Source organism: Bombina bombina, chromosome 5, assembly GCF_027579735.1.
Source record: "Bombina bombina isolate aBomBom1 chromosome 5, aBomBom1.pri, whole genome shotgun sequence".
Lineage (NCBI taxonomy): Eukaryota > Metazoa > Chordata > Amphibia > Anura > Bombinatoridae > Bombina > Bombina bombina.
Genome location: NC_069503.1, coordinates 475453531 through 475466109, shown reverse-complemented (window position 1 = coordinate 475466109; position 12579 = coordinate 475453531). Strand labels below are relative to the sequence as shown.

At 37.7% G+C, this 12579-nt stretch overlaps 1 protein-coding gene across 2 annotated transcripts in view; it reads left to right on the top strand.

Annotated features, from left to right (window-relative positions):
• The window catches only part of LOC128660486 (uncharacterized), a 308731-nt gene that overhangs the window by 9665 nt on the left and 286487 nt on the right, over window positions 1-12579 (top strand). For both annotated transcript variants that reach the window (XM_053714361.1, XM_053714360.1), the window contains exons 4-5: window positions 2378-2423; window positions 2715-2789. In XM_053714361.1, coding sequence (XP_053570336.1) covers window positions 2378-2423; window positions 2715-2789 — 121 coding nt within the window. The remainder of the gene's footprint in view (window positions 1-2377; window positions 2424-2714; window positions 2790-12579) is intronic.

The following is a 12579-nucleotide window of genomic DNA, read 5'->3' as shown; positions in this document are numbered from 1 at the left end:
TATATATATATATATATATATATATATATATATATATATATATATCAATCTATCCCTCTATCCTCATATTTTAGCACTGCCAGTACTTAAGATGGCAGTGACAATTGTGAGAGGGGTTGGGATGTCAGGTGGGGGGTAATCTCTACACTAAAGCTAAAATTAACATTACAAGCTACCTAATTAACCCCTTAACTGCTGTGCATAATACAAGTGTGGTGCGCAGCGGCATATAGCGGCCTTCTAATTACCAGAAAGCAGCGCCCAAGCCATATATGTCTGCTATTTCTGAACGAAGGGGATCCAAGATAAGCTTTTACAACTATTTTGTGCCATAATTGCACAAGCTGTTAGTAAATAATTTCAGTGAGAAACCTAAAGTTTGTGAAAAAAAGTGAATTTTTTTTTTGTATTTGATCGCACTTGGCTGTGAAATGGTGGCATGAAATATACCAAAATGGGCTTAGATCAATACTTTGGGTTGTCTACTAAAAAAAATATATACATGTGAAGGGTTATTCAGGAATTCCTGACAGATATCAGTGTTACAATGTAACTCACTAATTTTGGAGAAAAAAAAATGGTTTGGAAATAACAAAGTGCTACTTGTACTTATTGCCCTATAACTTGCAAACAACATGTAAATATTGGGTATTTCTAAACTCATGACACAATTTAGAAACTATTTAGCATGGGTGTTTTTTTTTGGGGGGGGGGGTTTTTGGTGGTTGTAGATGTGTAACAGATTTTGGGGGGTCAAAGTTAGAAAAAGTGTGTTTTTTCATGATATCTTATAATTTACTATATATTTTTTTTATATATAAAATATGTCAGTGGGTGGAGTCAGAAACAATTATTTTAAAATAACTTTTTTACCATTCCTGCTGCCTGATATAGAAAAGGTGCAGGAGGCTATTTTTTTATTTAATCTAAGGTGTAGACTGTAAACTGTTTTCATAAGCAGTCATCTTGCAGGATATTATAAGTGAAATGTCAATTTCACTTCTAGAACATACGCAGAATTATCCAGTTACTCTTATTGCCAGATCTCCAATCTTATTTCTCTTCAGTTTCTTATTTTTGACTAAAATGTTTGATAAATAAGAGTTATTTTGTTCAGTGAGTATATTTATGTATTAGTGTATCCACTTTACTGATGTGCAAAACAACCTATTACAGGGATAGGAGAGTCAAAAATAAACTTGCACGACTCAGAGCATGTCATTTTAAGACTCTCTTAAGTTCACTTCTATTTCCAAATGTGCTTAATTTTCTTGATATCCCTTTTTGAAAAAGATTACGCACATATCTTACACAAGTGGAAGCTAGTTGCTGATTGGTGCCTGCATACATTTGTCTCCTGTCCCTTTTAAGATATACAAATGTAAATGTTTAAAATAAGATAACTGCTTTAACGAGAGCTGCAGGTATAGTGAAACAATAGAATGGGGAGTAGTAACCATACAAATGTAGTTTAATGGCCATTTAACCTTTTAAAGCCGTTATGACGTTCTATTCCGTCATAATTAGATTGGGCTTTAAAGCCGTTATGATGGAATAGAACGTCATAGCTAACGGCTGTCCTGAAGCCTTCTGTGCTTCAAGGATTTAATCGCGGTCTGGAGGGCGTTCCTCGGATTGTAGAGACGCCCCCCAGATGCGGTCCAATAATTGAAATCTCGCGATCGTGTGCACGATCGCGTAGTTTCAATTTGTCTACATCGGAACAGTTGTTCCGATGTAGGCACTTTAACCCTGTCATGAAAGGGTTAAATCTAAAAAGCCTGTCCTCATACTATATTTATTTTATGTATTACTCATTTAAAGGGGCATTAAACACTTTGAGATGGTAATATAAAATGATAAACTGTATAATATAAAACAACTCTGCAATATACTTTCATTATTTATTTTGTCCTCTTTGCCTGCAATTCCATTCTGAAATTGTGAGCTTTTCAGTTCCTGTTGGAAATGGAAGTGCAGAACACTGTTAAATCCAGCACAACCATTGGCTGCACCCTCTAGTGAGCTATTTATAACTGACCCTAATTGGCCACAGCAGAGAAAGTAACACAAGTTACAACATGGCAGCTCCCAGTGTTTTATAGACACTAAAACTTTACACTTATTTTGTCACTTTTTAAACAACTAATGAAACTTTAAAAAATACATCTACATGTTAGTCATGGACTAATCTTTTCTTTCAATGCATCATTCTATCTAGCATGTATTTAGTGTTTAATGTCCCTTTAATAATGATTGGGCTGCACATGACACCCCCAAACCTGCATTTGTAATAAAGTATATATGTTTGTTTTTATTTGTTTTCAAAGTTGAGAGATTTTCCCTTCACTTTACATCCTTTTTTGTTTTTCTTCAGGTTGAAGAGGCAATTGAACATTATGGCTCTTCTAGGCTACTTGTAGGTATGTTATATAGAATAGAAAAATGTATGTATTGCATCTACTCTACGATGTCTGGTGGTACATATTCAGATACCCTACACATTACTCCGACAACCACATGACGTCATCTGGGATGAGTGCTTTTGGACATAATTGTGCCTCCGATCCCCCGCACTTACCATTGATCTAAATAATTAGAAGTGACTTCTAGGATATGTCCAGCCTTGGAATATGCATATAAACATTTGTTTATTGTGAGCAAATTTTGTTTTGTTCATCCTGGGTTATCAAAAATATTTTTTCGTTTAACAGAAGCGGAAGAAGAACAAGAAGAAAATATGAATAATGCACAGAATTTTCAACTTACTCCCATTCATACATACAATGGTAAGTATATAGTAAATTCTGTTAAAACGTACTATTTTCTCTTGTAATGAGATTAGGGTTTGTTCCACTTCTTGATATTTTAGGAATCTGTTTCTTTTGCATTAATATACCCCTGGTAGTTAATTTATTTTCTTTCATAATGGTGGTGAGAGTCCACTATGCATTACTCTTGGGAATTGCACTCCTAGCCACTAGGATGATGCAAAGATTCCCAAAACTCACAGAGCCCTTAAAACCCCTCCCACCTTACTGGAAACTAGTCTTCAGAGGAGGAAGGTGAAGAAGGGAGGTGCCCCAGGTGTTTCTAAGGTTCTCAGGCCGATTTTGAGAGGTACTGAGATATTTTTGGAGTATGAGTAGAGGCACAAGAACAACCAATGGGAGTTGGTAGCAGGCCTGCCACAGTTGTGGCAGGATCTGGTCCCTAGCCGTCTCATGCCAGTTCAGAGTTTTACTCCATATATTTAGTTTCACTGTTGTAATGTGTATTGCACTGGATTGGCTGTCTACTGGAAGCAGATCTTCTCTGCTTATAGTAAGTCCAGTAGTATGAATGCCTGTCAGGTAAGTATGGGGGTTGTTGTTTGGCACCTTCTGAGCCTGTGGGCTTTTAGTAGGTACTCACTTATTATCATAGCCTGTGGACTATTATGTCAGGCATTTTAGTGCCTTATTTCACCCTACGTAAGTCTTGAGGTGCTTTAAGTATATGTTTAACGTGTTTCAGTTTTTCTTTTGCTCTTATTTCTTGTTAGTACGGGCTGGCTTGATTGCATGCATTGGCGTTTGTTTGCGTCTTTACGCGCTTATGTGCTCAACGGCTTTTTGCGATTTCATTTTTATGCACCAGTAGGTGTGCTATTTAACGTTTCCATGTCCGTTTTTTTTTTTTTACCTTGCTTAGTTTTTTTTAACATACTTAGGCCTAGATTACGAGTTTTGCGGTAGCTGAAAAAGCAGCGTTAACGGGTGCTAACGCTGCTTTTTTACTACCGCTGGTATTAAGAGTCTTGCAGGTTTAGGGGCACCGCACACTTTTTTGGCCTTACCGCAAAACGACTTACGTAAACTTCGTAAACCCTTTTTTTTCTATAGGACTTTTCATACCGCTGGTATTACGAGTCTGTCCTGGGTGGCCGAAAAGTGAGCGGTACACCCTAAAACTTAAAGATCAATACTGTAAACTGAAAGGCAGTAGTTATGAGTTTTATGTACAACGCGGTAACATAAAACTCATAACAAAAGTGCTACAAAGTACACCAACACCCATAAACTACCTATTAACCCCTAAACCGAGGCCCTCCCGCATCGCAAATACTAAAATAAATTTTTTTACCCCTAATCTGCTGCTCCGGATATCGTCGTCACCTACATTATACTTATGAACCCCTAATCTGCTGCCCGCGACATCGCCGACACTATAATAAACACATTAACCCCTAAACCGCCGCACTCCTGCCTCGCTAACATTAGTTTATTATTAACCCCTAATCTGCCGCCCCCAACGTAGCCGCCACTATATTAAATTTATTAACCCCTAAACCTAAGTCTAACCCTAACATCCCCTAACTTAAATATAATTTAAATAATTCTAAATAAAAATTCCTATCATTAACTAATGAATTCCTATTTAAAACTACTTACCTATAAAATAAACCCTAAGCTAACTACAATATAATTAATAGTTACATTGTAGCTAGCTTAGGGTTTATTTTTATTTTACAGGCAAGTTTGTATTTATTTTAACTAGGTAGAATAGTTACTAAATAGTTATTAACTATTTAATAACTACCTAGCTAAAATAAATACAAATTTACCTGTAAAATAAAACCTAACCTATGTTACACTAACACCTAACACTACACTACAATTAAATTAACTAAATTAAATGCTATTAAAAAAATTAAATTAGCTAAAGTACAAAAACAAACGAACACTAAATTACAGAAAATAATAAACAAATTACAGATATTTAAACTAATTACACCTAATCAAATAGCCCTATCATAATAAAAAAAAAAATGCCCCCCCCAATAAAAAAAAAACCCTAGCCTAAACTACCAATAGCCCTTAAAAGGGCCTTTTGCGGGGCATTGCCCCAAAGTAATCAGCTCTTTTACCTGTAAAAAAAAAAAAAATACAACCAACCCCCCAAATAAAATACTAATTAAAAAAAAAACCTAAGCTCCCCATTGCCCTGAAGAGGGCATTTGGATAGGCATTGCCCTTAAAAGGGCAGTTAGCTCTTTTGCAGCCCAAACCCTAACCTAAAAAAAAAAACTAACACTAACCCCCTGAAGATCGACTTACCGGGAGAAGTCTTCATCCAAGCCGGGCAAAGTGGTCGTCCAGACGGGCAGAAGTCTTCATCCAGACGGCATCTTCTATCTTCATCCATCCGGAGCGGCTCCAACTTCAAGACATCCGACGCGGAGCATCCTCTTCTTCCGACGGACTAACGGCGAATGAAGGTACCTTTAAGGGACGTCATCCAAGATGGCGTCCCTTAGAATTTTATCAGCCAATCGGAATTAAGGTAGAAAAAATCCTATTGGCTGATGCATTCAGCCAATAGGATTGAGCTTGCATTCTATTGGCTGTTCCAATCAGCCAATAGCATGCGAGCTCAATCCTATTGGCTGATTGCGTCAGCCAATAGGATTTTTTCTACCTTAATTCCGATTGGCTGATAGAATTTTATCAGCCAATCGGAATCTAAGGGACGCCATCTTGGATGACGTCCCTTAAAGGTACCTTCATTCCTCGTTAGTCCGTCGGAAGAAGAGGATGCTCCGCGTCGGATGTCTTGAAGATGGAGCCGCTCCGTGCCGGATGGATGAAGACTTCTGCCCGTCTGGAGGACCGCTTTGCTGGCTTGGATGAAGACTTCTGCCCCTCTGGAGGACCACTTCGCCCGGCTTGGATGAAGACTTCTCCCAGTAAGTCGATCTTCAGGGGTTTAGTTTAGGCTGCAAAAGAGCTAACTGCCCTTTTCAGGGCAATGGGGAGCTTAGGTGAATTATCTCCAGTTTACTATGTTTATCATTCATATTTGATCAACTTTTCAGCTTTACTGGAAGGAGAAAAATGATTTACCTTTTTAATAATGGTTATTTTATTTAGTTAAATAAAACAATTTAAAATGGTTATTGCCTTAATAATCACAATTTTAAAAAGTTTTATTTAGCTAAAACAATAACATTTATATTGAATGTGTAGGTCATTGTGTAATTATATTCCACCCAAAAATCTTCTATTCAATGAGCTTCTCTCTCAAAACTTAGTATGGGTTGATTCTGTGTACATGTTTACATGGGGAGTAATTGCATTAAAGGGACAGTAAAATTAAACTTCAGAAAAAACATGCAATATTTCAATGTACTTATCTTATTTACTTTGTTCTCTTGGTATCCATTGTTGAAAAGCATACATAGGTAGGCTCAGAAGCAATGCACTACTATAAGCTAGCTTTTTGTCTTTCTCGCCCAATGTGTTCAGCTAGGCCCCAGTATAAAATTGCTTTCCTTCAACAAAGGACACCAAGAGAATTAAAGGGACACTGAACCCATTTTTTTTTCTTTCTTGATTCAGATAGAGCATGACATTTTAAGCAACTTTTTCTAATTTACTCCTATTATCAAATTTTCTTCATTCTCTTGGTATCTTTTTTTTAAATGCAAGAATGTAAGTTAAGATGCTGGCCCATTTTTGGTGAACAACTTCGTTTTTCTTGCTGATTGGTGGATAAATTCATCCACCAATAAAAAAGTGCTGTCCAGAGTCTGAACTAATAAAAAAGCTTAGATGCCTTCTTTTTCAAATAAAGATAGCAAGAGAATTAAGAAAAATTGATAATAGGAGTACATTAGAAAGTTGCTTAAAATTGGATGCTCTATCTGAATCACAAAAGAAAAAATTGGGGTTCAGTGTCCCTTTAAGCACATTTGATAATAGAGAAGTAAATCTGAGAATTCTATGCTCTATCTGAAACCCAAGGTTTTTGTGTTTTTTTTTTTTTTTTTCTTTCATGATTGTTCCTTTTTTAAAGTCAACTCTATATAAGTTTTTATTTTATGACATTTTTGCTGTGAAGAAATGGCATGCTATTTCTGCAGACACAAAATCAAATTTTTTTTCAGGATGCAAGAAGTTGGTAAGTCTTGTTTTTTTAATTTCCCTTTCTAATGGCTTGTTGCCTAAGTAGACGGGGAGTATCAGATTTGATGGAAATAAGGCTATCAATAGGGCCATAGATTCCAAGGGAGCATTCAGATTCTCTATACTTAAGGCTACTTAAAAGGGGCCATAGATACAGGAACCTTCCCAGAGAGGGGGCTATCCTTAATTTGCAGTCCAATAAGACTGCATAGGGGCAATCTGTGAGAGAAGGGGTCTTTTCTGAAGAGGCTGCACCTTCGTGGCTTATTTTACATATTCAGAAGCAGCACCGGATTTCCGACTGGACTTACCATTCTGTCCCATTGCTCACTGCTGCCATATTGTAAAGAAGGAACTAGTGGCCTCTTGTTAAACATGTGCTATTGCTTTGAACAATAATAAGACTTCCACCACAGGAAGTTTGGCACCTTTTTCTCCACCTTCAGCTCTCCGGCTAATGTGCAACCACATGGGATCGCTACAAAGCGGTAAGACAGCGCTGGAGTCCTGCTGCCATTATAGACATAGTGAGACACCTCTCACAGATCTTTTTCAGTGGGCTCAGATAAATGTATTAACTATTTGGGATACTACTTATTTCTTTCATAAAAGTGTACGATTTTTATGTTTTTGCTTCTGCAGTAAGTTTTCTCTGCTTGAGACTTGAATTTTTGTTTAAGTGCATTACAAAAGTAAATAAAATAAAACTTTTTGTAGGGCTGTGGATTTATTTTTTCAGATATATATATATATATATATATATATATATATATATATATATATATATATTTAAAATCTATCCCTTTATGTTCTTACTTGTGGACTTCCACAGCTTGGGTATTTGTTCCCATGTGTAATGGATCATGGAGTCTCACTACCTGTATGAAAGAAAACACAATTTGTACATACCTGATAAATTCCTTTCTTTCATGGTGGTGAGAGTCCACAAGCCCCCACCCTTTTCTTAGTGTCTATTTGTTTTTTGTGCACATTTTTCCATACTTCATTTATAACTCTTAATCCTTTTTTTTACCTCACTTCTCAATCTCTGCAGCTCCTCCTTGGAGCGCACTTATTCGAATTCCTTTGTAATAAAAAAGATAGCCTGATGGCTTAAAAACTCCTACCGCTCACTCGAAGGCGATTCCTCTGCCTGCTCCTGCAATATTTCAGGCTTCTGACAGTGGCGGTTCTGGGAGTCTAAAGGTTGACACTTACTGGCCAATGAATGCGAGGTGATGCTTTGTGCTGGAACTGGTTTCCTTTCAATGCCTATCGGGTCTGAAGAGTCAAGCCTTTGTCAAGAGTGCTAGAACCAGCATTTCCTCGCTATTTGAAGTCTTTCCTGTTAACCCCTTATTGCTCATTGTTATCATTCATTCTTAACTATATCCTTAATAGACAATCTTCTTTCACTCCAGAATAAACATTGTATGAAATAAAGGTGGGTTTTGTTGTTTCCGTTTGCAAAATAGACAAAAAGAAACAGATAATAAATGGAAAAAACTCATAATAGAGTGAAAAAATAGAAAAATTTAAAAAAGGACCCCAAATACCTCAAAAAAGGAGTGGGAAAAAAATATATTAATATGCCAAACCAATGTCAATAAATGTTTTTTTCATATACTCCATAATGAAACAAGACATACTAAACTCTATATATATATATATATATATATATATATATATATATATATATATATATATATATATATATATATATATATATATATATAAATGTTTTAGCTATACAACATACTTTAGAAACACTTGCTGGAGACCTTTTTATTGTCCTATAAACCAATTAATTTCTGTTTCTATTTTAATCTGAAAAATACTCTATTTAAACCATATTGGTGTTAATGTTCTATCTTTTGCTATTATGCATTAACCAACATAAATATAGACTATATGTAAATTACTATAATACCAATAACTGATAGGTCTTATGTTTTTTTGTTTTTTATTTGGTGACAGAAAAAAACACGTACAGTATATACCCCTAAGGTGTTTAATGTACAGTCTATTATAAGATGTATAAGGAGCTGTAAGGGTTCCACTTGGCCTATAAGAGAATAGAATATATCCTGTGTGTAACACTATGAGAGTCTCAAATGTTAACTTTTAATAGAAGGAATGAAGGTGTAGATCAAGGGAATTTTAGACCTCAAAGGAGAGAAAATAGGTTTTTATCCAAATACAGCAGTAAACTAAAAAAAAATCAAATCAGAAAAAACAGGTAAAGAATTTAAGATATCAGAAATTATTAGCTGCATGGACTTATACAATGTGATTGCAATATGAGATATTTTGGACAAACGAGTAGAAAACTGAAAGATCGAAGCAGGGAACATTTATTGGAAATAGAACATCATAGTATAAAGAATATTCCAACCTCCAATTTCTTTAAAAGACCTTTATTTCATATAGGGTCCTGAGTAGAAATTCCAAAGTTTCAAGCCTAAACAGGCTCTTAATCATACATGATTAAGCGCTTGTTTAGGCTTGAAACGTAATTTCTACTCAGGACCCTATATGAAATAAAGGTCTTTTAAAGAAATTGGAGGTTGGAATATTCTTTATACTTGGATTGACTGGGACCTGGCAAATCTTTTATTCCATGCCCCACTACAAGCAGAGAAGGTGTGCTGTTTTTCTAACCTTTTGGTGATCAAAATAGAACATCATAGAAAGGATACAGTTCTATATAGACATTTCAAAGAAAAACATCAAGGCAGTTTAGATGCACTAAAATACTGGAGTATTAGAAAAATACTGAAAGATGGTAGGAGGGGAAATATGGAGAGGAAACTGTTAAAACAAGAAGCAGAGTTTATTTATAATTTTGGCACACTATCCCCCAAGGGTCTGAACAGTGAATTAGACCTCAACTTTCTGATATAGTATTTTTTATATAGTATTATTATATATTAAGTATTTGTGACCATACCACAGATAACAAGATAATATGGGACCAACACAGTACAGCTCCTGTATGTCCCAAAAACCAGAGGCGCGCCAATCCACTATAACACAAACTGTGTATATTACAAAATATAATAAAAAAATAATAAAAACCTGTATATATTGTATAATATGATCAAAAAAATAAAAAGTTATAATAGCACAAATACAATGGTAATGATAATGAGATGTATAAAGTTTAAACAAGTCCCAATACTTATTTAAAGTCCTATACCGAGGACTCTCGCTAGTAGTGTCCAGTGACAAAAAGATGCATCAACAGAGTGACAGGCAGCTCTCTCCAAAGTGTACGATAAATCTGGATGTCCTGGAAGACAAGAAAAAAGAGAGGCGCCCTTGGTGCAGCAAGTCCTAAACAGCATGTAACAACTTCCAGCAATAGTGATTGAATACTCACAAACAAATGTGCACATGCAGTGCAATAGTGGGCGGGCCGAAACTTCAGAGCCGTTCGGCTGACTCCCCAATGACAGATCAGCTGGGTGATGATGCAGTGTTCCGCCGGCGACACAGGGATTCAAAGCTCCAAAACGCCCAGTATTGGTCAGCTAGGAGATATATATAGTCCACAGACTACAACCGCTTAAAGACAATTCTCCGGAGCAAGGAAGAGTGATAAAAATATTTTATTAAAAACACTTAAAGTTGCTTTGCAACGTGTTTCTCGGCTAGAATGCCGTTTCATCAGGCTACAACCATGTAGCCTGATAAAACGGCATTCTAGCAGAGAAACGCGTTGCAAAGCAACTTTTTAAGTGTTTTTAATAAAATATTTTCAACACTCTTCCTTGCTCCGGAGAATTGTCTTTAAGCGGTTGTAGTCTGTGGACTATATATATCTCTTAGCTGACCAATACTGGGCGTTGGTCTTCATATTTAATTTCCTTTGCAGCTCGGTATGCTCTCTATATGGCCCCTTTGTCCTGATAATTCAGGCATCTGAAGATTACTTGACGGGGCTTTTCTTTAGAGTTATCAAGGTGTCTGTCGGGGGCCAATGCGGTGTGCCCTTTCAATGTCAAGAGGTAGAAAGTCCTTAGGCATTCCAAGAAGTGTAGGAAGGGTAGAGGCTACAAAATCAAGCATGTCTTTATCCTTAACGGTTTCTGGCACTCCTACTATTCGAAGGTTGTTTCGCCTGCTGCGATTCTTTAAGTCCTCCACCTTGCAAGTATTGGTTTTGTTTTAGCAAATTCTTTAGAGAGATCTCAGATTCCTGTTGCCTGTCCTCGACCCCAGAAATTCTCTGCTCCGCATTCGCAAGGCGGGTAGAAAACATCCTGACCTCACTAGTGAGCGTGTCTACCCCTGCCTGCAAAGTATCCATCTTGGGCAAGAAGAAAGCCTTAAGCTCATGCAGCAGAGTATTATGATCTGATGAGAAGCCTCCTTCCCCCTCCGACTGAGATGTGTGGGCATGATTTGCTGCGGCTTGTTTGTGTCTCTTCTCTTGCTTTTTTGATCTGCAGCTCATGTTGGCAGGCCCAGGCTGGGATAGCCTTTGAAAATATTCGTCAACTTTCATATAATATATTGCAGGGAGGCAATATAAGTGGTGTGCAACTTCTAAACAACAGAAGAAACAGAGTAACTTGGAGCCAGGGGCCTTGTTCCTTACAAGGTGAGGCGCTAAACTGAGAGCAAGAGGGTTCCTAGAGAGGGCCTGGTGTTTAGCAGCTGTAAAACAGGCGTGGTATTAGGATTAAACCCCTAGATGGCGCAGCTGGGCCACCCAAGAAATTGAATGTTACAGCAAGTCTAGGTCAGCCATGTGCGCACCCAGGCAGCAGAAGAAACAAATGCAATTGTAGTCAATCACCTTTTTATCCTTCCTTTTGCAGCTGTGCAATAAACAGGATGTATAAGAGTGTAAAACTTGATGGTGTAGGAGGAACTGTTAATCGTTAGGCAGGTATTATAAATGTATCACCCCCATAATGTGCAAATAAAGCTGGTGGCAAGGTTATCAAAGAGTCAGTTATACAGAGTCCGGTTACCCCTTTGTCTGTTTGGTGTTCAAATGTTTATCTGCGCTAAGCAGCCTATGCGAGTGTCCAGGAATCTTATAGGGTTTATATAATTACACACTTACAGTAGTCTTCTGGCCCCAAAGGCCGCAAATCATGGGGCTGAAATTCCTTCCCCAAAGCGCCTCAACTTCTTTAAAGCACCTGGTGCCGTCTGTGACCGCAGGGAGCACTAACCGTGCTAATAGATGCTGTGCCTTCAGCCTTACAGCGGCCGATCTGCGGAGGTGGTGGCTGGGGCCTGAAACTTTGGAGAGGAGCTCTGCAGCTACTGCCAAGATGGCGCCATTCGCGCCTTTACTTTTTTATTCAGTCTGTCCTCCCGGGGACCAGGACCAGATGACGGGTCCTGCACGTGTGGGTAATCGGCCGGGACAATGGCGATTGCAAGCCTGGCAAGATAAGGAGTCGCGGGGATGGGGGGGCAGCAGTAAAGGTGCCGGTTAGAGCAAGAGAGATGCGGAGCTCTTCACTTCTGCTACTTCCCGATCGCCCCGCCCACCGGAAGTCCCTTTATATCACATTGTTACCATGAGTACATAGATACGATCTGCCTCTTTATCCCTCCATCTGTTGCCTAATATCTGGTATTATTATAATCTGTTGCCCAATATTTAGGA